The sequence below is a fragment of the Eschrichtius robustus genome, chromosome X (assembly GCF_028021215.1).
Source record: "Eschrichtius robustus isolate mEscRob2 chromosome X, mEscRob2.pri, whole genome shotgun sequence".
Classification (NCBI taxonomy): Eukaryota; Metazoa; Chordata; class Mammalia; order Artiodactyla; family Eschrichtiidae; genus Eschrichtius; species Eschrichtius robustus.
This window is the reverse complement of record NC_090845.1, coordinates 51,448,439-51,476,275: the sequence shown is the minus strand read 5'-3', so window position 1 is coordinate 51,476,275 and position 27,837 is coordinate 51,448,439. Positions and strand designations below refer to the sequence as shown.

The 27,837-nt window shown below is 36.6% G+C and overlaps 1 protein-coding gene and 1 pseudogene across 3 annotated transcripts in view; both read right to left on the bottom strand.

Moving 5' to 3' along the window:
* The window catches only part of KLF8 (KLF transcription factor 8), a 300,465-nt gene that overhangs the window by 34,578 nt on the left and 238,050 nt on the right, over positions 1–27,837 (bottom strand). For 2 of the 3 annotated variants that reach the window (XM_068533158.1, XM_068533159.1), the window contains one exon: positions 11,708–11,781. The exons of the other annotated variant lie outside the window; for it this stretch is intronic. In XM_068533158.1, the coding sequence (XP_068389259.1) occupies positions 11,708–11,779 (72 nt within the window). In that variant the 5' untranslated portion in view covers positions 11,780–11,781. The remainder of the gene's footprint in view (positions 1–11,707; positions 11,782–27,837) is intronic. 3 annotated transcript variants of the gene reach the window in all.
* LOC137756172 (transcription factor Spi-C pseudogene) lies at positions 23,685–24,436 on the bottom strand (annotated as a pseudogene).

Below are 27,837 nucleotides of genomic sequence, written 5' to 3'. Positions count from 1 at the left end.
AAAGTAGAACCTTCCAAGACTGAACCAGGAAGAAATAGAAAATATGAATGGACCAATGACAAGTAATGAAAATGAACCTGTTATTAAAAATCTTCCAACAAACAAAAGTCCAGGACCAGATGGCTTCACAGGTGAATTCTATCAAACATTTAGAGGAGAGCTAACACCCTTCCTTCTCAAACTCATCCAAAATATTGCAGAGGAAGGAACACTCCCAAACTGATTCTGTGAAGCCACCATCACCGTGATACCAAAACCAGACAAAGATACTACCAAAAAAAGAAAATTACAGACCAATATCACTGATGAATGAACATGCAAAAATCCTCAACAAAATACTAGCAAACAGAATCCTACAGCACATTAAAAGGATCATACACCATGATCAAGTGAGATTTATCCCAGGGATGCAAGGATTCTTCAGTATACACAAATCAATCAATGTGATACACCACATTAACAAAGTGAAGAAGAAAAACCATATTATCATCTCAATAGATGCAGAAAAAGCTTTTGACAAAATTCAACACCCATTTGTGATAAAAACTCTCCAGAAAGTGGGCATAGAGGGAAATTAACTCTACATAATAAAGGCCATATACGACAAACCCACAGCATAGCTCATTCTCAATGGTGAAAATCTGAAAGCATTTCCTCTAAGGTCAGGAAAAAGACAAGGATGTCCACTCTCACCACTATTATTCAACATAGTTCTGGAAGTCCTAGCCACGGCAATCAGAGAAGAAAAAGAAATAAAAGGAATACAAATTGGAAAAGAAGAAGTAAAACTGTCACTGTTTGCAGATGACATGATACGATACATAGAGAATCCTAAAGATGTCACCAGAAAACTACTAGAGCTAACCAATGAATGTGGTAAAGTTGCAGGATACAAAATTAATGAACAGAAGTCTCTTGCATTCCTATACACTAATGATGAAAAATCTGAAAGAGAAATTCAGGGAACACTCCCATTTACCATTGCAACAAAAAGAATAAAATACCTAGGAATAAACCTACCTAGGAAGACAAAAGACCTGTATGCAGAAAACTATAAGACACTGATGAAAGAAATTAAAGATGATACAAAGAGATGGAGTGATACACCATGTTCTTGGATTGGAAGAATCAATATTGTGAAAATGGCTATACTACCCAAAGCAATCTGTAGATTCCATGCAATCCCTATCAAATTACCAATGGCATTTTTTACAGAACTAGAACAAAAAAATCTTAAAATATTTATGGAGACACAATAGACCCCGAATAGCCAAAGCAGTCTTGAGGGAAAAAAATGGAGCTGGAGGAATCAGACTCCCTGACTTCAGACTATACTACAAAGCTACAGTAATCAAGACAATATGGTACTGGTAAAAAACCAGAAATATAGATCAATGGAACAGGATAGAATGCCTAGAGATAAACCCATGCACCTATAGTCAACTAATCTATGACAAAGGAGTCAAAGATATACAATGGAGAAAAGACAGTCTCTTCAATAAGTGGTGCTGGGAAAACTGGACAGCTACATGTAAAAGAATGAAATTAGAACACTCCCTAACACCATACAGAAAAATTAACTCAAAATGGATTACAGACCTAAATGTAAGACCGGACACTATAAAACTCTTAAAGGAAAACATAGGAAGAACTCTCTTTGACATAAATCACAGCAAGATCTTTTTTGATCCATCTCCTAGAGTAATGGAAATAAAAACAAAAATAAACAAATGGGACCTAATGAAACTTAAAAGCTTTTGCACAGCAAAGGAAACTACAAACAACATGAAAAGGCAACCCTCAGAATTGGAGAAAATATTTGCCAATGAATCAACGGACAAAGGATTAATCTCCAAAATATATGAACAGCTCATGCAGCTCAATATTAAGAAAAACAAACAACCCAATCCAAAAATGGGTAGAAGACCTAAATAGACATTTCTCCAAAGAAGACATACAGATGGCCAAGAAGCACATGAAAAGCTGCTCAACATCACTAGTTATTAGAGAAATGCAAATCAAAAGTACAATGAGGTATCACCTCACACTAGTTAGAATGGGCATCATGAGAAAGTCTACACACAACAAATGCTGGAGAGTGTGTGGAGAAAAGGGAACCTTCTTGCACTGTTGGTAGGAATGTAAATTGATACAGCCACTATGGAGAACAGTATGAAGGTTCCTTAAAAAACTAAAAATAGAATTACCATATGACCCAGCAATCCCAGTACTGGGCATATACCCTGAGAAAACCATAATTCAAAAAGACACATGCACCCCAATGTTCATTGCAGCACTATTTACAATAGCCAGGTAATGGAATCAACCTAAATGCCCATCGACAGACGAATGGATAAAAAGTTGTGGTACATATATACAATGGAATATTAATCAGCCATAAAAAGGAAGGAAATTGGGTCATTTGTAGAGACATGGATGTATCTAGAGACTTTCATACAGAGTGAAGTAAGTCAGAAAGAGAAAAAAAATATCGTATATTAACACATATATGTGGATCCTAGAAAAATGGTACAGATGAACCAGTTTGCAGGGCAGAAATTGAGACACAGATGTAGAGAACAAACATATGGACACCAAGGAGGGAAAGCGGTTGGTGGGGTGGTGGTGCTGTGATGAATTGGGAGTTTGGGATTGACATGTATTCACTGATGTGTATGAAATGGATAACTAATAAGAACCTGCTGTATAAAAAAGTAAATAAAATTAAATTAAAAAATTTAAAAAAAATGGGTAGGAGACTTGAATACACATTGTCCAAAGAAGACATACAGATGGCCAACAGGCACATGAAAAGATGTTTAACATTTTTAATTATCAGAGAAATGCAGATCAAAACAACAATGAGATATCACCTCACACCTGTCAGAATGGTTACCATCAAAAAGTCTACAAATAACAAATGTTGGAGAGGATGTGGAGAAAAAGGAACCCTTCTACACTGTTGGGAATATCAATTGGTGTAGCCACTATGGAAAACAGTATGGAGATTCCTCAAAAAATTAAAAATACAACTGTCATAAGCTCCAGCAATTCCACTCCTGTGTATGTATCCAGAAAAACAACAACAACAACAACAACAAAAACACTAATTCAGAAAGATACATGCACCCCAATGTTCACAGCAGCACTATTTATAACAATCAAATAAGGAAGCAACCCGTGTCCATCAATAGACAAATAGATAAAGAAGATATGGTATATATATATATATATATATATATATATATATATATACATACACACACACATACACACAATGGAATATTACTCAGCCATAAAAAATGAAATTCTGCCTTTTGCAGCAACTTGGATGGTCCTAGAGAATATTATGCTTAGTGAAATAAGTCAGACAGAAAGATACTGTATGATATCACTTATATATGGATTCTAAAATATAATACAGGGAATTCCCTGGTGGTCTGGTGGTTAGTACTCAGCGCTTTCACTGAAGGTTCAATCCCTGGTCGGGGAACTGAGATCTTGCAAGCTGCATGGCACAGCCAATAATAATAATAATAATAATACTATCAAATGTATATGAAAAACATAAACAGATTCACAGATATAGAAAACAAACTAGTGGTTACCAAAGGGGAGTAGACAAATTAGAGGTAGGGGATTAAGAGATAAAAACTACTATGTATAAAATAGATAATCAACAAGGATATATTGTATAGCAAAGGGAATTATAGCTATTATCTTGTAATAACTTCTAATGGAGGATAATATGTAAAAATGCTGAATCACTATGCTGTACACCTGAAACTAATACAATATTGTAAGTCAACTATACTTCAATTAAAAACAAAAAAAGGTCAAGGATATTGTGGACTGTTTACTGCCGTTGCCAAGCAATATCTGGACCTTGAAGATGGCTTTGGAGATAGTAGTGCTACTTAGCCAGTAAACAAACAAGACTCCATTCTCTATCAGGATTATACTTGATTTGTGGGAGTTCTGAATTATGAGAGATGTTCAGGAATGCATCCCTTACACAAAATATGACTAAGCTTTTTTTTTGGAATATGAGAGAAAGTGAATTTCAAGGAAAGGCTGGGTGAAATAAAAGATAATTGTTTTGAGGAGGGGAGTGACATGGGCAGAGCTATTTCTATGATGTTTAACTAGCTCCTTAATGAAGGATAGATTAAAGAAGGAATAAGACAGGGTTTAAAGAGGTCAAACTGGAAGCATAAGGAAAAATCTTGGTAAGACATTTATGAGACAATTGGATAAATTTGAATATTAACTGCATATTGGATGATATTAAAGAATTATTGGTAATTTTTAAAGTACTCAATCCATAATATCCTTATCCATAATATCATTATCAAATGATATTATGGTTATGATTTTTAAATTTTAGATGAAAGATAATATGGGCCTAAACTCAGAGAATGATGAGGGGCAAGAATAGGCAGTGTTCTCTTGTTCTGACTTTCTTTAAAATACCCTCAGAGCATGCTGAGCATGAATAAAGGCACCAAGATGTATCCACATTTTACTTACAGAATTTAGCCAGACAGCCATCTGCTTTCTCCCTCTGCTATGCTATGATATTTTTGGTTTCTCGATTTAAAAGACCTCATCCCAACTCACACCTTGTTTGTGGTCCACATATTGTTTCAATCTGCCCCTCTAAGACATGTCTTCTGTGATTTGTCCCACTGTTTGACATACTTCTAATGTAATCCATCCCTCATGGGTGGATTCACTCCATCCAGGTGAGGTGAGCAGTAGAATTCTGTTGGTGGGGAGGGGGAGGATGTGGAGAAGTTGTCAAGAATGGCTGTGCTGAACTTAAAAATTCCTTGTCCTCTGAATCCCTCATATCAACTTAAGCTCCTATTTTTCCCATATTTCCTACTTGTCCCTTCACCTAACTAGCTCCTTTCCCAGATTAAAGACGCAGAATCCCAGGAATCTCTGGGATAACAGAGATTATCCTGATAACACTGAGAAATAGAGTTACAGCAGAAAGCATAAGAAGAGGTTAGGTTGGGAATTCCGTGGTGGTCCAGTGTTTAGGACTCGGGGCTTTCACTGCCATGGCCTGGCTTCAATCCCTGGTCAGGGAACTAAGATCCAGCAAGCAGTGTGGCATGGCCAAAAAAACAAAACAAAACAAAACAAAAAACAGAAACGAAGAGTTTAGGTATAATATCGTTTTTCTAGAAGTATATAGGCTGTGAGTGCAGATATAGAAATAAACAGTCTGCCAGTATACATTAAGGAAAGATCTAGTTAAATTTTCAGGGATTTTCTGGACTCTATGCTTTAGTCCCAGAAACCTAAGGAAGCTGAAGTTCTGAATGTTAAATATAAAATGGAGATGACTTTGGCAACCTTACTATCTTTTGCTAAATAGAGGTCATCTCCTAGACCTTGAGTGTTGCCCAGAATAATGTCATGAGTTCAAGGCCTTGTGATTAGCTAGTACTCAATCCACAGTTATTCATTATATTGACAAACATATTATTCAGGAAAATCCAAAATAGAAACTGACTGAAAGTATAGAACTTGAAGAACATATAGGCTATTCTTATTGCCTTGATGAGATAAGATGTTGCAGGGCCCTGCTTCAGCAAACCATCATGAGTTGTCCTTCTGTAGACCAAGTCTGCCCTGTGGTCTAACAATTCTTAACAAAAACCCTTTCCACAATAGGGCTTCAGTCATTACTCTTCTTCTGCCATCGTCACAAGGCTTTAAAAGAAATGTTGGAAGACCAGTTGTTTGGGTTGTATTGTTTTAATAGTAACTTCCTCAAAGCATATCATCACATATTTCCTTCTGTCCATATCACTTTCAAGTGTACCTGTTATGCCTAAGTGAATCCAGCCTGTAACAAGGATTCTCCGGCTTGTGAATACTGTATTCTGCATGTACGCTCCCTCAAGAGAACAGACTGTGCTTGAAAGCAGCTCTCAGGGTTTACCTTACCATTTCTTGCTTTGTGAATGAAAACATAAGAGGATAAGCATTCCATATCTACATATTACTACAGTGAACGATTTTTGTGTGCACTGAGATTTCTCTTTTAATACGGTCAAAGTAATTTTAATAAGAATTTCAATATACTGTCTGAATTCTTTCATATTTTGAATATAGCTATCCTTATGGTAAAAGAAAAAACACACACTATCTGGTTTACCTTCTCCTTGTACATAGCATACTATACTTGAAGGTTCTGAAAGAGATATAACGTAAGGAGTGAGTGTGTTTTCAGCCCTAGACTTTCAGAGATTTTTAAGAATTCTCACTAAGATGACTCAAGATGGCTCCTCATTCCACTTTTCATTGAATACAGTTACCACAGCTTTGAAAGCTCAACTGAGGATTGATCTAAAGCTGTGTCATCAGATTTTTCTCTTTAAATCAACTCTTTTAATTTTCAATATTGTGTGATGACTTCAGGTTTTAAGTGTTCTGTAGTCAGTCAGTATAGAACTCTCTCTCTCTCTTCAAAGAAAGAGAATACTTTACCCATTCACTATTTTAAAACTTCAGGCTGCAGCTTTCAAAGATTTCTGAGTATATGAAGAAGCTTAGGTATGAAAAAAATACAGAAACTTGGGGATAATTTGGAGAGAAGTTTTAATTTCCACAGTCCTTCCCCTCAAATGTCCAGAATTCTAATCAGACTTTAAGCCAATTTGAGTTGACAAAAAAGAGTTATTTATTGATATATCACCACAGAGGATGGAAAAAGGCACCTACTGCCTTCAATTCTAGAAAGAAACCCAGAGAAAATGTGGTTAATTTCACAAATACCTAAGCTCTTGAGCATTTGATGAAGATAGGTAGAAAGGCCTTGGGAGGTGGAGGGTCAGGGAAATCAATTGCTTAAAACAGCTCTGATTTAGATCTTGAAAGTGGGAAAGCAAGGCTAGAAAGAAAATGAAAGAACAAAATACTCCAGACAGCACAGCAGGTGGAAAGGAGAGGAAGGAGTATTGTGATGGTAATAAGATAAAGTTCAGGGGGCTTCCCTGGTGGCACAGAGGTTAAGAATCCGCCTGCCAAGGCAGGGGACACGGGTTTGAGCCCTGGTCCGGGAAGATTCCACATGCCGCGGAGCAACTAAGCCCGTGTGCCACAACTACTAAGCTTGCACCCTAGAGCCCGCAAGCCACAACTACTGAGCCCACGTGCCACAACAACTGAAGCCTGTGCGCCTAGAGCCCGTGCTCCACAACAAGAGAAGCCACCGCAATGAGAAGCCCGTGCACCACAACGAAGAGTAGCCCCCACTCGCCGAGAAAAGCCCGCACACAGCAACGAAGACCCAACGCAGCCAAAAATTTAAAAAAAAAAAAAAAAAAGATAAAGCTCAGGCTCCTCCCAAACAGAAAGAGGAAAGCTGCTTTTGTACACAGGTCTCTTCCAGCTTTGCTCTGGGTTTAGACTAATCATTTTCATGCCCAGGTACACATATATGCACATATACACATATATGTGCACATTCATTGTTTAAATAAAGAGTCACTTTAACCCTCTGAATCTCCAGTCCTTCTCCAATAAGGACATCAGGTGTTTGGGTATTAGAGAAAGGAGAGGTGGATGGAGTTGGATATTATTAGAAAGTTAGACCTCATCTAAACCTAGAGGGATTTCAAATTTTACTTCCCACCATCACAATAGCATCAGGAAATGAAGCACTATAAGACAAAAGAATTCATCAATTTGTACAAACTAATGAAGTAGGCAATCCTAAGGGACTGGGAAAAAGTATCAAGCATAGTAGCAGCTACATCCAGGCAAAATGAGGTCAGAAATGCATATATGTAGGCATGTACATATGTATGCATGTATGTATATGTGTACTAGGTATTTGATAATAAGATGAAACATTTTTTCTTCCTCAGAGTATCTAAGATTGTTTTTGGTTGGTGCATAGATAAATTATTTTATTTAAATAGTTATATATTTATTTATTACATATTAGAAAAATATATACATAACACATTGTAGTGGGCTGAATGGTGTTCCCCCAAAACATATGTTCATGTCCTAATCCCCAAATTAGGGGATTCTCCTGGATTATTTGGGCGGGCCCTAAATTCAATAACAAATATCCTTATAAAAGACACACAGAGGAGACACACATAGAAACTCAGAGAAGAAATCAATATGAAGAAACATGCAGACATTGGAGTGCTGAGGCCACAAGTCAAAGAACACCTGCATCCACCAGAAGGTGGAAAAGGCAAGGAACAGATTCTTCCCTAGAGCCTTGGGATGGTTTGAGGCACTCACAACACCTTGATTTTGAACCTCTGGCCTCTAGAACTGTAAATTTCTGTTGTTTTAAGCCACCCAATTTGCAGTAATTTGTTGTGGCAGCTTTAGGAAACTAATACCCCACATCAAACCCAAAATTCTCCAGACTGCTTAGGACAAAACAAATATAGGTATTTATTTATTTTAACTGATCTAATTTTTTAAGTAAGTTAATAATATTGATGATAAGGATATGGCAGAAATTGTGAAGGTGGTACACAAGTAATTGAAGTTTGGGAGACAAAGAATATCACTGTGTAAATGAGATATTCACATGAAGCTGTTGACAGTTAGAAACAAGTAATAAGCAGAGCCACATGAGTGACTGATACAGATAATTTAACATTCCAGGAGTTCAGGGCACTAGAGATTAGTGAGAGTTGGAGTTATCAATGAAAGTTTTTTATGGAAGAGATGAAATTAGAATTTGGGTCCTATGGAAAGTGTGGGATTTGGTAAATTAAACAGGCTGACTGAAACACATTCCAGACAGAAAGAATGGTATGGGAAAAGGTGTCAAAGGTGTCACTGAGAACCATTGAGAAATGAATGGCCCAATTAGATAGTATTATAGAAACATTGTTAATTTTCCTGGGTGTATTAGTGTTGATGTAATTATGTAGGAGAATGTCATTATTTGTAAGTGATGCATGATGAATTATTTAGGCTTGAAGTTTCTTGATGTAAGTTACTTTCAAAGGTAATAAGTGAGAAAGAGAGAGAGAGGGAGAGAATCACAGAGAGAGAGGCAGAGAAAGAGAGAGAATATATGCAACTATGTGAGAATATGTGCCAAAATGTTAACAATATTAAGTTGGAGGGGGGAAGATATGTATGATACAATATGAACCTTAGATCTGCTCATACACTTTTTCCAAGAAATCCTACTTCTGGGAAATAATCAGAAACCATAAACAAAGGGCAGGTGACAAGCAAGTACTCATCCATTATATGGTATGGTGATGTAGGAATTCAAAGAAGTGAGAGCAGGATGTGTGTACTGAGCTAGACACCCATCCACCAATCCTACCTCATGACATAAACAAATCATGTAATGAACCAAACTAGGAAGCTTCTGCCCACTAAGATGTTGCCAGCATTGTACTGTTATAGAACACAAGCTCTGGGCCTGGGACATGGTTAGTGTTTTGTGGCCATGTACCACAAGTACCCAAGCTTTACTAAAAACAAGATATCTTGGAAATGGCAAGAAACAAACAAACAAAAAAATGCTTAGATCATCTACTATCCAGAATTTTCTATACATTGAACCAATTTCAAAGTGACCTCAAATTTTGGAACCTTACTCTACTTAACGCATGGAAAAACATTTTTCGAATTGTATTTAGGTGTACTGAGATTTCAAAATAAGATAGCTATGCATGCTTGACAACATTTCACTGAATTTTTTTATTACAAGTTTAATCGATTTTTATCTAACACTTATACTCAGCTTCCTCTTAGTATTTACTACAACAAAGCACCAGCAACCAGCAGACGTTTTGCAACAATTAGCAACTTTTGATGTGCTAATAGTTCCTAAATGGCAACAGCTACAAGTAAGGCAAATAAGACATTACATTGGATTTAATGTCATTAAAACAGTATAAGGGCATCTCATCCATATGCACATGTAACAAACAAATTCAATTGTACACCAAAGGCAAAGCATTTAATGATTAAAAACAATTTTTTTCTAAAATATGACTCCTAAATGTCAGCCAGATACTTTATCTGGTGACTTAAGTAAAGAAACAGATCAGTACTGGATACACAAAACTGTATGCTCAATTTTACAGGCAATTTAAGGGACTTTCAAGGATAAGTTTGACTGTATTTGGTTTTCACTTATGCAATGACATTAGAACTCAACCCTGAGCAAGATGAGACTTCCACATCTAACACAGAGTGCTTAGCTGTAAAAACCAGGTAATCTGTTTTGAATCCTTGTTCTGGGAATGCCCAAGTTCACAACTTTCTTATCTGTAAAATGGGAACATTAAGAATACATATCTGTGATGGTTAATTTTATGTGTCAACTTGGCTGGGCCAGGTGCCCAGATTGGTCAAACATTATTCTGAATGTTTCTGTGAAGAAGTTTTTTTGGGTGAGATTAACGTTTAAATCATTGAATTTTGAATAAAGCAGATTACCCTCCATAATGTGGGTTGGCCTCATCCAATCACTTGAAGGCTTCAATAAAAAAAAAGACTGATCTCCAAGGAAGAGCAAATTCTTCCAGCAGTCTGCCTTTGGACTACAACTGTAAATCTTCTATGGCTCTCCAGCTCGGCAGCCTACCCCATCAGATTTTGGATACACTAGGATTCCATAATCATGTGAGCCAATTTCTTAAAATCTTTCTCTATCTGGGGTGTGGAGAAAAGGGAACCCTCCTACATTGTTGGTGGGAGTGTAAACTGATGCAGCCACTATGGAAAACAATAGGGAGGTTCCTCAAAAAAACTAAAAATAGAGTTGCCATATGATCCTGCAATCCCATTCCTGGGCATATATCCGGGACATAGAGAACAAACTTGTGGTTGCTAAGGGGGAGGGGGTGGGGGAGGGATGGATTGGGAGTTTGGGATTAGCAGATGGAAACTATTATATATAGAAAGAATAAACAACAAAGACCGTATAGCACAGGGAACTATATTCAATATCCTGTGATAAACCATAATGGAAAAGAATATGAAAAAGAATGTATATATATAACTGAATCACTTTGCTGTACAGTAGAAATTAATACAACATTGTAAATCAACTATACTTCAATAAAATAAATATTTAAAAATTCTTTATAGATAGGTAGATAGGTAGATAGATATAGATATATTTGGATAGATCTATAGATATAGATATATTTTTATTTTATATGTAAAGATATATATTTATATATAATATATATATTAATTATATATATAGACAGATAGATATAGATAGAGTAGATAGATATAGATAGATACATATTTTATGTATATCTATAGATAGGGAGAAATTGAGAAATACACATTCTGGTGGTTCTGTTTATCTGGAGATCCCTGACTAACACACTATCCAACAGTTATTGTGAGGATTAAATAAGACATTGCATTTAGTCTTCAGAGTGCCCAAAATATGGACTAGTGCTAGATAATGACTGCTGTTGTCTACGAAGTGTCTAATCTTGTCCCTATAGCCTTGATCCCAAAGGCTATGCTTCTTTTACACCAGATTTACTCCCTATTTGAACCAGAAACCCAGGCATCCAGGTACCTCCTGGAAACCTTCCTTCATTCACCCCTTCTCAGCTCCCAACATGTTGTTAGAAAGAAAAATGAGTTTCAGCTCTATGACAATTACCAGATACTCAACACTATTATGGCTCAATATTAGTATCTCATTTTCTTGATAACTGACCTGTTTGAATATATGCATTGAGCCACCTTCTGAATTAAGTTGGACCTCCAAGTTGTTTATGAGTTGATCCATATCTGGAAAAGAATCAAGGGAAAGACAATTTAAAAATAAAATCTAACCCACTATATGCATACAGTATGCCATTTACCCCTGGTTACTCCTGTTTGTATTCTATGAACATTATTTTTCAGGACTTACTAGATACTGAGAAGTCAGTATTTGGACAACACTCTAATATACATATTCTACTCACCAGGATAGCTCTGACTGGTCTCCAACAATATTAGCTGCCTCCTCCCCTCACATCCTGTATGCACGTGAATCTGTTTCTTCCAACCTCTCCAACTAGCACTACCTTCACAGGAATATCATCATAGCTACATAGTTTCCAGAATCCTCCCCTTCCTGGCCTAGTTCTCATTCTAAAGAGTTCCATGCTCCTGTGTGGATATTTACCCTAATGAATTTGCTTACACATCAGTGCCGAATCTCTCTAAAGAAGCATTTTATCTTCCTACTTCTCTTAAACATACAAGCCAAGTGGGGTTAATATAAGCAATTTTTAATTTCCTTTTTAGATACTTTTTAGTTTTTTTTTTATTTGAAGTATAGTTCATTTACAATGTCATGATAGTTTCAGGTGTACAGCACAATGATTCAGTTCTCTCTCTCTCTCCATATATATATATATATATATATATATATATATTGTCAACTAAAAAAATACTCACAACCTAAAAGTTGAGAGTTATGTTGTATTTGGCAGGAAATTTTAGGACTTCAAGCCCAGGAGGCAGCATCTCAAGTAACCTTGAGGGAACTGCTCTGAGGAGGTGAGGGGGAAGCTAGGATATATAGGAGTTTTGCAACAAAGGGCAGGTAGTCGGAATATCAAAAGATTACTGTTAATTAAAGAAAACCAGAAATCCCAAGTTAAGGAAATGATTGTGATGGAGTAGAGCAGTTGAATGAAACCACCAAGTGTTTACTTTTTCTTCTTATGAAAGTAAACACTTGGTGGCTTCATTCAGCTGCCCTACACCATCACAATCATTTCCATCATTAGTACCGACCAGCACCTCTTCAACCAGATTTCCTTTGATTTATCTACATTCTAATCTCATCAGAGACAAAAACATAGGGTAAGAAAGATGAATTCATAGCTTGCTTTTGACTTAATTGGTCAGATTTCAGATCACACTAAGTGTCTCCAAGTCAATTACAATTAGTTTCCTCATTTATGACTTGGTTGCATTTCAAAAGACAGTCCATAAATCAGTTAATTGTTTTGGATATCAACTACATTTACCCATAGAAATGTTCATTTTACAGGTTACTTCACAATATCCTTTTTAAGACCTAATGCAGTTAAAACACAGCAAATGAACAACCTGCAAGGATACAAATTATAATACAGTCACACAAAAAAGTAAAAGTAAAAAAAAAAAAATTAAAAAAAATTAAACAAAAAAAATTTTAAAAAGTAAAATAATTCCTTTATTTATTAACTGTCAGGAATTGAGGAAACCAGTTCTAATTAGATAATTAGATAGGCAATAACACACAATGAATCTTCTATTGAGACTATGAGGAAAATCTCTGAGCCACTTTCAAAGAGTTTGGAGAATTCTGACACTCTAAAATATCTCCAATTTTATCTCAAAACACAATTTATTTTCTTCGATCTAAGTATATGAGTAGAACTGCTCACATATACATCCATCATTCACTAAATATTTGTGCATATTACTATGTGTCAGAGGTTATACTAGGCACATTGTTATCAGTTTTAGATCTGGGTCAACCAGACATGGAGAGTCAGCAAGTATAGCAGAGAGCACTGACCTGGGAGTTAGATGCCTAGGAATTATATCCTATAATCTTTGTCAAGGCATTTTTTTTTTCTAAGCCTCCACTTAAAATTAAAAGATTTTAAATTGTTCTCTGCAGAGTCCTAAGGTTTCTATGACACCTCTTTAGGGGTAGAGGTTGGGGTTAATGAAGGAAGAAGCATAGTAAGGAATAAGCACACTAGAAGTCAGATGCAGAAAGCTCTAATTTCCATTAGACTGTAAGCTCTTTGAAGTCAGAGATTTTCATCTTTGATTTTTTTCAGTGATGTATTTCAAGGGCTTAGAATAGTGTCTGGCACATGGTAGGCGTTCAATACATTTCTGAAAGTTTTCGATGAATGACAGAAAAGGAGAATGAAGTGTGTTTTCTCAAGTACAGGAGTTGGACAAGAGTGGGAAAGAATAAAAGAAAATTAGAGAGGTTATGTATGAGAGATGTTTGAGGTGTAATTAACTGTGAACTATGAGATGCCAGAGAGGGCAGCCTTTTCTGATTTTAAGAAGGAGGGGAGGGGACTTCCCTGGTGGTGCTTCAGTGGTTAAGAATCCACCTTCCAATGCAGGGGACATGGGTTCAACTAAGCCTTGTTATTTCTAGCCAAGACAACTTACAAGAGCCCTCTCCTATCTGGTCTTCCTCAATTCCTATGGATTATGAAACAACAGGGTTGAGGAAGCAGAGTGACTTTGACAAGATGTTTAGCCCCTGTGAAACTCAGTTTCTCTACCTGCCTAGAGGTGGGGGAAATGACACTGATTTAATAGGGTTAATTTGAGGATTCTATGGATTAGTACATGTAAACTCACTTAAAATAGTTCTTGACATATAAAAAGTTTTCAATATAATTAGCTATTGTTATCATCACCACAATTATTATTGTTGATGGCCAGAATCTCTCTTTCTCTCTGGCCCAGAAGAATAGCTCCTAGGAATCAGACAGGTTGTTTATACTCAACGTGCTTACAAACCTTCTCCACCTCCTATATTTACAATCTAAATTGTTTAGCACCACTATCAACACATTCTCAGTCTCAGTGACTGAGGGTCAGTCACCTTTGACCCTTCTCTCTCCATCTCCAGCCAATTGGTTATCAGCAGCATAAATTCTACTTCAGAAATATCTCTTAAACCTAGACCTTCATCTCCCAGTCACGTCCCCTTCTAGTCCATACATCACATTGCCTAGGGTCATATCCTGGTTCTGCAACTTCTTAACAATAAGACTTTGGGCAAGTTTTCTTTTGTTTCCTCAACTATAAAATGGGAATAATAATAGTATCAGCTCATAGGATTTATCAATTTAATATGTGTTCAAATGTTTAAAACAGTACCTGGCACAAAGGCATTGTCTGTTTCCCTTACCATAAGGTGAGCCCCACAATAGTTACTTCGTCTTGTTCTTCTCTGTATCCCTTTCTTTTAGCAGAGTACTTCCTCCATACAATGTGCTAATGTCCGGTGAATGAATGATCATGGGAATAAGAATGGTTATTTAATGGCAAAAATATTATAATATAAAATAATATTAATGTTATTTAATAGCAATAATCAAGGAGTCTGAAAAATACTTTTTGCCCCACCCATATCACAAATATTTTAGTCAAATGGCACAAGGAGGATAGCTGACAATTAGGAATGTCTCAGCCATTTCTGGTTAACGTACTCTCCATAGAACAGCCAATTGGAATAGCCATTAGATAACCCAGGATAACATTTTAAATGTTGGTAGAAATGAGTAAAGGGAAAGCTATCAGGAAGGTGAAGCTAACATTAAAAAAGTTTACTTTAATATTTTGCCAGACAAATGTAAAACAGAAGGAAATTAAGACTTACAGAACAGTTAAAGAAAGCTCAGTCTTTTTTTTTAAGGGCTTTATAAACCTTTCGCTTTTCTCTAGAGTTGGAGTTGCTATTCTAAGTGTCTGAGACTAGACAGCTGCTCAGAAACTGTGAGATAATTGGTCCGGAAATACCCAAAGGGGGTTAGGGTATGTCCTGGGCCACTGAGATGTGAATCACACAGGCAGGAGAGCTTCAGAAATGCAAGTTACCTACTTGAGATAATAACCATTATTCTGCTTGAATTGGCTCTTCAAGCCTTTGTGTCTAGAAGCTGGACTTTCTTGGACTTTCCTGGCAGTCCAGTGATTAAGCCTCCGTGCTTCCATTGCAGGGCGGTGGCGGTGGTGGGGCCACGGGGTTCAATCCCTGGTTGGGGAACTAAGATCCCACATGCCGAGTGGCATCGCCAAAAAAACCCAAAAAAAGTCTAGAAGCTGGACTTTTTGGTCCTTCCTCTAAGGAAGGGAGTACTGGAGGAGGAAGTAAAGGAGGCGAGAGCAAGGAGGACTGAGCCCTATCCACAGCAGGTCAACGTCTCATATATGTAGAACCTCACAAACGATGCTACAGGGACCATGACCATAGAAATTTCATAAGATTATACTACCTTTGTCATGTTCAAAGTTTATTTTGTTACCCACTGTTTTCCACAGTGATCTGCTTGTTTTATGAAAGTGAACAGTGCCTCCAAGGGACAAGAGCAGGTGACTGACTAGTAAGAACACATCCCACTCTTTGGCCAGCACTGAGGAGGAAAATAGTGCCTAGGGATGAAGTGAGAGGTTAAGCCTATAAGGAGGGAAGCAAAGCAGAGTCACTGGAGCCTACAACTATCAATACAAAAGAAAGCAAAGCTTTGGGAATCCTGACACTGACCTATGAAGGCACCTAGTACTTAACAAGACAGAGCATTTTGACAATACAAATAATAATCCCTCATGTGCATCTACATAGCTTTACAGTAGGGAAATAGACAGCTTTCATATATCATTCCCATTTTACAGATAATGAATTTGGAGGACCAAGGTCACATAGTTTAGCAGTGATGGAGTCAGAACCGGAACTCTTATCCTCTAACTCAAATTACAGTGCTCCCTAACTACTTTCTAATATCCCAAATCTGATGAGCACCTTCTTTCTAAAAAACTGCTTGCTAAAAGAAAAACAAGTTTAAGGACAACAAGTCAATTATTTTGGAAGATCTTGAGAAATCATTCACTTTCAGCCTCTGACCCATAAGACATTCTGGAACTGCTTGAAAAATGAAAATCAATGTTTTAGGGTTTTGAGATTATAGGTATTTTTAAAAGAGTATTTCTTATGTCTTTTATATTAGAAAAAGGTAACTAAAGGACAACTAGATACACATATATTTTCAGACAGTTTAATTATATAACTTCCAGGGGAATAGAGAGTTTTACAATGGGTCTCTGGGAAAACCTTCAAGATTGAGGCTACTCTGAGCATGACATTAACAATAGAATGGTGATAAAAGAACAATAATTACCAACAGTCACTGAGTACTTACTATGTGCTAGGTACAGTGCTGCTAAAAGAACAAATACTTATATTAGCTCATTTAATCCTCATAATTCTAGGAGTGGGCACATTATTTCCCCATTTTTAAAATGAGGAAACTGAGACAGGGAGATGAGGTATCTTATCCCCAAATCACCCAGCTAGTAAATGGCAGAACTGAGATATGAACTTCAGCAGTCTAGAGCTATAATGAAGCTATAATGCTCCATGACCTGGGTGCCAGTGAGATCTCCCAACCTCTGCTTGAAGATTACATAATGGGGGGTAAACGGTTGCTAGAAAAAAAAAAAAAAACTTAATAAAAGGAGATTGCAAGATCCTCCGTTTTCTCTCATTTCTTCCAAACAGGGTCTTACCTATCACCATAGGAACGACTGGAAAACCCAAACTCAAAGAACCTCCACTTCTGGCATCTCAGCAGGTAGCTCACTATGAGTTTTCTATTCAATAGTCTCAACATACACAAAATCTGGAGGGTGTCTGAGGTACTTAGTCCAAATTATAGGAACCACCACCAGAGCAGGTACTCAGAAGTGGCTCCAAGACAAGAAATGCCTGCAGCTTGTTTTCTCAACTTTCCTGAGCGAGATTTAAAAAAGTAGGGGCAACTGAAATGTTTAAAAAAAAAAAAAAACATGAATTTAAGAGGAAAGAACATATTACCACAAAAAAAGTGAAGACTGACAGCACATACCACGTGAAAGAAAGAAACTGAGTATTGCATCATTATTACAATAGCCAGCTAAGCTTGAAGTAATGTGAGGTAATAAAAAGATAAGGTGATAAGAAACACCAGAAAAAAGCTGTATGACTTTGGGCAAGCCATTTGACTTTTCCATGCCTCAGTTTTCTCATCTGCAAAATAGAGATACATCAGCTTGGCCTTACCCCTCAGAGGGTTGTTATGAAGACCATTGTGATAACACATATAAAAATTCTTTATAAGGTGTAAATGTGAAATCTCCATATAAGTTTTTAGGAATACTTTTGTCAGAAAATCCAAAACTAAAGTACATAAAAATATGTACAATACATACAGTCACATTTTAAAGATCCAAACCACTCACAATAACAATACCTAATCTTATGAACTTTGATATGTTTATCTCCATTCTCACATGAGTTCATGTTCTAAAGGATCACCTGCAAGCCTTCCAGTGCTTTCAGCCACTTTCATTCCCCCCAGATGCTGATGTTAAGCTCCATTTTCTTTTCCACAGAGAAACCCAAATATGCATGAAAGAAAAATCACCCCGGAATGTGCTAGAGATTAAGATTCTTGATTCTGGAAAAGATGAAAGCTAAAGGGAATTATTATAAATATCTAAAACTAGTGGATTTGAGGTTCAATGAACTCCAGGCCTGAGTTTTAGTTCTAGTTTAATTACCAAATTGTTGAATAACTTTGGATAAGTCCCATCACTTAATACAGAAAGTAGAAAGAATTCTTGCTCACAAGATCACTGTGAACCTCACAGGATCATTGCGAGGATCAAATAAAAGAACAGATTTAAAAGTATTGTATAAATTAACCTCAGATTTCTAGAACTAGTTCCCTTGTTCTCCATCAAACAGGTAAACTTATTTTAAAGAAACTAATTTTACATGCAAGAAACTGATAGAACTTATGTTAAAAGTGCTATAGTTAAAGAAAGCAGCATGAACAATGGGAAAATCTTTTACCTAGGATCTGGAGACCTGGGCTCTAGTCCACTGTTATCTAGGAATGTCATTTTGAGTAAACTACTTAGCCCTTTTGAGGTCTCTTCCATAACACTCTATGATATACGACAGAGGGCATAGATGAAAGAGCTATAGTTTTCCAAGTTTCTGCTTAATCTGTGAAGCTGATATCAAGAAAGACAATTAAGTTCTCCACAAACCATTAGGCAAAATTAAGTTCACTCCTACAGCAATGAAAAAAAAAAAAACAACTTTTTATTTTGTATGATCACAAATGCGCACAAAAGTAAAGATGAATCCCATGTACCTGTTCCCACCTATTCCCAGTTTCAGTGATTTTCAGCTCATGGAAATCTTGTTTCATTTGCACTCCCAACTCACTCCTCCACCTCAATGGCTACTTTTAGGCAAATCCCAGATATCATTTCATTCCTATGGCATTTCCAAAGGGACACATTTAATTTTCACAATCTCTGTGAGGTAGGTATTACTGTTGATTCGATTATGCACATGAAGAAACACAGATTCAGAGAAATTAAGTAATCCCAAGGTCACATAGCTGGTAAATTACTGGGATTTGAATCCAGGGATGATGTCTGATAGCAACATTCTTTTTCTCCCTTAAAGTAATTGCTACTATCCTGCACTTTGAAATAGTTTGATGATGTTGAAAATAATAATGCTGGAGATTTTTTATACATTAGCAGTCTGCTCTACTATTGAACATCTGAAAAGAATATTAAAAGATTCCCACTAACTGTGATGTTAATCATCAGACAAAACCTCTAGGAATACAGAGCTCCAGCTTGGCACTGAGGCATTGGTTTAGAAAAAGGACAAATAGCCACAGCAGTACAAGCTCACTGCTCTGCACCATCATGTAAAATCTCATGCAATCCACTTCATTACTTTATACTATTGTTTCATGCAACAGTCTCCTCCAACAAATTGAACATGGTACTACTGCAGCAACCAAAAAGAATGTACAACACAGTGGTCTTTGCCCATGCTTAGTACGGTGCTTAAGGGCAGAGACTTTCTCTTTTGAATGGTCTCTCCACTCACTGCTTGAGCTACCTGGCTCAAGAGCACCAAGTCCTATAAGAGTCCTGGGCCATCTCAATTTATAGGACCCACAGAGGTCATGTAAATGAAGGTACCAATAACAATAATCATTATTGTTATTTTCAAGGCTCCATATTGATTCGAGGATCTCGCTACAAAAAGCTGGAGGAGGTATATTGTACATATTTATCAGAACTAGTTTTTAAAATAAGAAAATGAATAGATTCACATCACACATTCTTATTCTAATTGAAGATGAAACAGCTAAATCATTGACAGCACAGAAAGAGACAACAGAGCTGGAATAATCAGCCTCAAATAAATAAAAGTTAAGTCTCTGTTCATCATTGTGAAGACCTTTCTGAGGATATTCTACCTTGTTTGTGTTTGTATTTCAAGGGAAATGAAATGGAAGAGAATTGCAGAAAAGAATGAAAGAAACTCTAGAGAAATAAATGATAAATTTTTAAAAAAGAAAAAAAAAATGGAGCTAGGTCAAGGAATTTGGATGGTTACATTTGGAAAAAAGGAAGTAAGGGAAAGGAAGTCTGCCCTGATAATTGCCTTCAAAGGCACATGTTAGGTATTAGGAGAAAACAGAACTGCTATATTATTATTGGAGATTACAGTTGACTTAAAGAGGAACTTACTGATGATAACCAAGTCTTTATAGATAACTTCCTAAATAGCTAACGCTGTAGTAGATACTGTATATATATATATATACATATATATATATATATATACGAGAGGGGGAGCAGATAGTACCAAGCTTCCACCTGGTCTCTACCTTCCAGGAGTTTTGCAGTGTAGGTCAGACAGAGAAAATTGGCAGTCCACTGCAGATGCTGGCCTGGTTCTCACTGCGATGTTAAAAAATAAAATCAAATTAGCTGATAATCTTTTATTTTCCCTCACCCCTGTATTTATTTATTTATTTATTTTTAATTTTTTATTGAAATATAGTTGATTTACAATGTTGCGTTACTTTCAGGTGTACAGCAAACTGATTCAGTTATATATATATTATATATATATATTTTAATATATATATATTCTTTTCTTTTTTTTTTACATTCTCCTTTAAAAGCAGATTTCTTTTTTAAAAAACTCCATTTCTTGGGACCTCCCTGGTAGCCCAGTGGTTAAGAATCTACCTTCCAATGCAGGGGACATGGGTAAGATCCCTGGTCAGGGAACTAAGATCCCACATGCCTCCGGGCAACTAAGCCCATACGCTCTAGAGTCCGTGCACCACAACTAGGGAGCCTGCATGCCACAGCTACTGAGCCCTCATGCTCTGGAGCCTGCGTGCTGCAACTACTGAGCCCGTGTGCCACAACTAGAGAGAAGCTCACACACTGCAATGAAGAGCCTGCACACCGCAACGAAAGATCCCGCATGCCACAACTAAAACCCGACACAGCCAAATAAATAAATATTTTTTTAAAAAAATCCATTTCTTGCTTTTCTGAAAAAGTTGAGAGCTCTTACAACATGGAATCTACATTGGCACAAGAGAAAAATTACCTGGAGTTGATAAATGGCTGCCCCCTTTATACAGGACATGCTTCTGTCATTTTATTGGGCCCTGTAGAGATCTGAGCTCCCAAGTCTATGTAGTGAGACATAACTATGCATAAAACAATAACAACAAAATATTACAAGGTAATAGATGCTAAATTGCTTAATTATGATTTGAAGCTTGTAACACTAATTACAAGAGGAGATAACTGAAAGTAGAATAGTCAGAAAAAATTCCAAAGAAATGCTCTGTGGTGAGGTCAGCCTTGAGGAACTAAGATTGGTCAAGAACAGACAGAAAGGAAATCCAGATGAGATGAAGAGTAGACTATACACTGTGAAGGCAAGGGTCCCATCTAAATTGTTCACTACTCTAACCCAAGATTCTAGCATAATGTCTGGAACTTTGTAGGCACCCAGTAAATGATTGTGGAGCAAAGGAAAGTGGCATAATTTTTAAAATGTGTTTTAGAGAACATATTCAGGCAGTGGTCTACAGAATAGAGAAGGCAAAAGAACCAAGGTAGAACTAGAAGCTATTGGAATACTTTATGTGTATCGTGGTAAGAGGTTACATAGGTGTCACAAACTCAATACCCAGAGGGGTCAGACAGGTTAAAATCACCTAGGCCAGATAGGAAATATGGTGAACTGAGAATACATATCCTGTCTAAAAGAGAAAGGAGGAAGCAGTTCACCAACTCCAGGCAATTGTTGACAAGAGGGAATACAGGTTGGTATCTTCTGATTATTTAAGAGAAGCTGGAATTCTAGAGTTTTAAGTAAAGTATGATTTTTCATTTTTTTACATTTTTACTTTTTACTTTTTATTTATTTATTTTATAGAAATATAGTTGATTTACAATATTAGTTTCAGATGTACAATATTATATTAGTTTTAGGTGTACTACATAGTGATTCAATATTTTTCTAGATTATACTCTATTCAAAGCTATTATAAAATATTGGCTATATTCCCTGTGCTGTACATTACATCCGTGTATCTTATTTATTTTATACAGAGTAGTCTGTACCTTTTAATCCTCCACCCCTATCTTGCCCCCTGTCTCCTTCCTTCTCCCCACTGGTAACTAATTTGTTCTCTATATCTTTAAGTCTGTTTCTATTTTGTTATATTCATTTGTTTCAATTTTTAGATTCCACATATAAATGATAACATACAGTATTTGTCTTTCTCTCCCTGACTTATTTCACTAAGCATAATACCCTCCAGGTCCATCCATGTTGTTGCAAATGACAAAATTTCACTCTTTTTTTATGGCTGTGTAGTACTCCATTGTGTATATATACCACGTCTTCTTTATCTATTCATCTGTTGGTGGACACTTAGGTTGCTTCCATATCTTGGCTATTATAAATAATGCTATGGGAGTTCCCTGGTAGTCTAGTGGTTAGGATTCTGTGCTTTCACTGCAGAGGCCTGGGTTTAATCCCTGGTTGGGGAACTGAGATCCCGCAAGCTGTGCAGTGTGGCCAAAAAAAAAAAAAAAAAAAAATGCAGCTGTGAACATTGGGGTGCATATATCTTTTCAAATTAGTGTTTTCATTTTCTTTGGATGTATACCCAGGAGTGGAATTGCTGGATCATATGGTAGTTCTAGTTTTAGTCACTGAAATTTTTAAAGCCATGAATGTAATTTAGCAGGAACACTATCACAGGCAATCATTTTTTGTTTTGTTGCTAAAGCTGTTGGATACATGTTAGAATGATTTTTTTTGGTCTGAGTGTATGACAGGAAAATAATGTTTAAATCAATATGTAAATCAAAGCATCTCCACTAGCATTATTAATCTAGAAGGAAGTATTACATAGACAATAGTAAAAGGAAGGACATTTAGTCTATATTTTCAAATGGGACTTGATCATTTAAAGTTGTTCACTGGCAAAATTTTTCACCAAGTTAGTATAGATTATATGCTACTTCATAAAAGATAGCAATAATGAAGTTTGGGTTTTTTGTTTTGTTTTTCAGTATTTGCTTTCACAGAAAAATCCTAAAACTTGTAGGGATTTCTGATGCCAGAAAATTTTGATATATAAGAGTATATTTATATATGGAATCTAAGGGAAAAAAAACGGTCATGAAGAACCTAGTGACAAGACGGGAATAAAGACACAGACCTACTAGAGAACGGACTTGAGGATATGGGGAGGGGGAAGGGTAAGCTGGGACAAAGTTAGAGAGTGGCATGGACATATATACACTACAAAATGTAAAATAGATAGCTAGTGGGAAGCAACCGCATAGCACAGGGAGATCAGCTCTGTGCTTTGTGACCACCTGGAGGGGTGGGATGGGGAGGGTGGGAGGAAGGGAGATGCAAGAGGGAAGAGATATGGGAACATATGTATATGTATAACTGATTCACTTTGTTATAAAGCAGAAACTAACACACCATTGTAAAGCAATTATACTCCAATAAAGATGTTACAAAAAAAAGAGTATATTTAGCAATCAGGGTGACTTAGATCATGGTAAGTGGCGTATGTATAATTCTAATATGCATTCCAGTTATTTAAACTGAGGAATCCTTGATCAGGTTGAACATACTGGGAGTAGATCTCTTCTTCCAAGAAATAAGATGGAGACAGTCTTTGGAGAATGGCCTCACTGAATTGGTAAGTTAACTTTCTCCGGATTTTGATGACTTCTCCAGTTCTTCCATAATTCTTCAGTGCTCTGGCCATTTTCTGGTAAGTCATGGTCTCCCGGTTGCCTTTTCTTTTTCCCCAAAGTTGGGCAAGTTTTTCTTTGTTTTTTGATACAAACTGAAAGATGCCTTTGGTTTGATCTATCCATTGAATACAAGATCCATCTCGGGATTACACAGGGATTCATGAAGGTATTCAAACAGTCGGAGCTTCTTCCTGCCTTTTCCTCCCTTTTGCTGGAGAAGAGTAGGTTGCATCAGCTGGTTTTCAGGGATGTTCTGCAGAAACTGATGAATATTTCCTTCAAAAATGTTAATATAGAGGTCCGCAGCACTGTTTATTACTGTTCTCCAATTGTAGACCTGTTCCTCTGTGGGCAGCACACCATAGCTGTTGGAATTTCCTCTGACGTGAGAACAGTGGTTGATGAAAGCCAGGTAATTTTTGTAATCTGAGGAGTACTGAAGATCACCAGTTGAATGTTGCCTCAATACTTCAAAAGCATCTTCAAATGCTTGACCCAGCTTGTCTTGCTCAAAACAAGCCATGCTTCATTAATAAACTGACAATTCTGTACATCAGAGGCCAATCTAACATTTAGGTATACTCCAGGTGGAAGTAACTTTCCCCTCTGAAGCGCAGGTCGGCAACACCCTTCAAAGTATGATTTTTTAAATGTTGGCAATCAACCATATTTTAAAAGTGTGGGTCTGGGCAAATTGACATACTGCTACAGACTGAATTGTGTCCCTCCCCAAATTCATATGTTGAACTCTCAACCCCCAGTGTGACTGTATTTGGAGATAAGGCTTTTATGGAAGTAATTAAGGTTAAGTGAGGTCGTAAGGGTAGGGTCCTCCTCCAATGGGATTAGTGTCCTTATAAGAAGAGACATCAGGGAGCTCACTCTCTTTCTCCAGTAGCACAAAGAAGAGGTCATATGAGCACACAGGGAGAAGGCAGCCATCTGAAAGCCAGGAAGAGGGCCCTCACCAGAACCTGATCATGCTGGTACCCTGATCTTTGACTTCCAGCCTCCAGAACTGTAAGAAAATACATTTCTGTTGTTTAAGCCACCCAGTCTATATAGTGTTTTGTTATGGCAGCCCTAGCAGACTAATACACATACTTATAAAGTTTTTATTGTTATTACAAACAACACTGCAAAAGTTTGTAAATATCTTAAATGGTATTCAATAGAAAACTGTTTAAATAAATTGTGGCTCATCCATATAGTGAGAAACTATGCAGTCACACAAGAGAATGAGATATTTCTTTACATACAGATATGGAAAGGTCTTCAAAGTATATTTTTAAGTAGACAAAGCAAGGTGTGGAACAATATGCAGAGTGTGTTCCTATCCGTGTATAAAAGGAAAGGGGGAGAAAAAAATACTCATTTGTTTGATATGCATAAAATGTCTGTGGAAGAATTTCTAATAAACAGATAACTTTAGTTGCCTGAGGCAACTAGGGGACAAGACTAGGAGGGAGACTCTTCATTGTATATCACTTTGTATATTTCGAATTTTGAGGGATGTATAATGCATTATTAATATAAAATTCATTTTTAAATGAAAGTTTTATCAATTTAGGAGAAACAAAACACATGCGTAGGCTGTATTTGGTCTGTAGGCTAATTGGTTGTACCTCTGGACTAAATTAAAGTGGTGGTAGTTAGAATAAAAAGAAAGGAACTGATGCTAGATACAAAGGGAAAAAAAAAACATAGCCCTTGGCAACCAAGTAGACAGGGAAACTGAGGAAGAGAGTTGATGCCAGCATTTTGAGCATGGAATATGGGAACCACAACAACTATGTTTCTCCATTTCTTACTACACTATCATGCATTCTTCTAAGTGCTTTACAAAATTAGCACATTTATTCCTTACTGCAACCCTATGAGGTAGTTTCTACTATTATCCTCAGTGCAAAGATGAGAAAACTCAAGTTCAGAGTTTAAATAACTTCACCAAGATTATGATGATGGTAAATTGTGGGACCAGGTAAATGAAAAGGAGAAGTCTTGAATGAGAGGTGGGGGAAGAGTCTAGGGGTAATGATGGATTCTATTTTAGAAATGATGAGTTTGAGGTTACAACAAAATATCAAAATGCTAATGATTTGATACCTGGATTGGTATCAAATACCTGGATTTGGCTCTAGAGTAAGGTTATAGCTCCTTAATTTAAAGTGTTTAATACTTCCAGAGTTTGCTTTGCCCACATTACATCTAGTTTGTCTAAGTACACAAATATCTTTAATTTTTTATACAAAGCGCCAAGCTGGTTACAGACTTTTAAATCCAGCTTCCTGTCTCACTGAATTACCTTCCTTTTTTCCAAAAAACAAACAACTTTTAAATAAAATAAACTACTCTAAGTAACAAAATGATGAGACCCTCCACTTAAGAAATATGTATTAGAAGTTAGGTACAGAGTCCAATGTTTTACTTACATTATTTATAATCACAAATTACTGTATTATTTTAGATGTGAGAAAACTGAGGATAGATGATAAAGCTGAGCTGGGGACAATAAATACAACAAAAACCCAACTTCAGGTATACAACCTGAATTGAACACATTATTATATGAGAATCAGAAAGTACATCAAACAAGGTTTCACATCATCTTTGGATAAACTAATGAACCTGATATGACAATGTTATTCATTCACACTCTACTTAGTAATGAGATGACAACTGTACTAGATGATCATCTAGGTCAATCATCCCAGTCAAGTTTTCCTTCACTGACAAAAACATGACATTTTGGAGCTAAATCTTAGAAGATCATCTATAATATATGTACCCCGTGTTTACATGGGAAAGTTAATTGGGTAAGTACTTTGAAGATACAATCATAGTAATATCCTCAAGCACCTTTCTGTCTAGAAAGGGGGTAAGGGCTTAGATATGTACAGAAATGACCAAAATACAGGGAAGAGAGTTGTGTAGGTTCCAGATAATGTGAGTAAAGTGATACGGAAACTCAAAAGAGTTTATTTCTATATGCAAGGATCAGGTAAATTTTCATACAAATGGCATTTGATTTGGGATTAATAATGAGAGGAATATTATAAATACTGTTTTAAGGAAAAAATCATAAAAAACAAGTACATTACAAAGCAGTTCATTTATAAGTATCCACTGAGCAGAACAGACAGTGATGTACAATTTCTAAGGAATAGCTGAGGAGATAAGGAAAGATTTATGTGGGGGCTAAGGACTAAAATAGGACTTGAAGGAAGATTGAGGTTTAAATGGGGGGTGGGCAAAAAGAAGTCATTTAATATGGAGGAATAGAAAATGAGTTTTTAACAATTTTATCAGTGCCTGACAACAGTATGCCAACACATATTTGCTAAATGAATTATATATCCAAAGGCAATCTTATTATTCATCAGTGTAAGTGAGACAATAAAATAGAACTGACTCAAGGCAAGGGTGAATATATAAATGTGTCACATAATAATAATGCCCCTGCCAGAATGAGAAAAGGTTGATCTCCCTCACCACCAGATACACACAATCCGGAGAGATGAAAGATGACTAGACTAGGCTTGGTGACTTGGTTATTGGAATTCAATTAACTGAACCAACAAGGGCCCCATTTCAGAAATGCATATACTAGGATGATGGGGGTTGGGGGGAGTTGAAGAAATGGTGGTGGTAATCTAGTTCACGTTTTTTTCCCCAGTTTTCTTTCCAATGTATCCTGAAAGCCCTAATGAGAGGTACATATGGCTCCCCAGAGCTCTGAAAATAGAGCCATTAACTAGTCTGGTCTTGAGGATGGACTAGATTCACCTATCACTTTTACTTTTGAGTTTATATTTCTGCCCTTCCTATGTTTTCTGCCTGTCTGCCCTCCAAGCCAACCTGAAGACACTGTTCCCAGCCCATTCTCTGTGTTCCTAACAGTCACCAAAAATTAACAACCTTCAT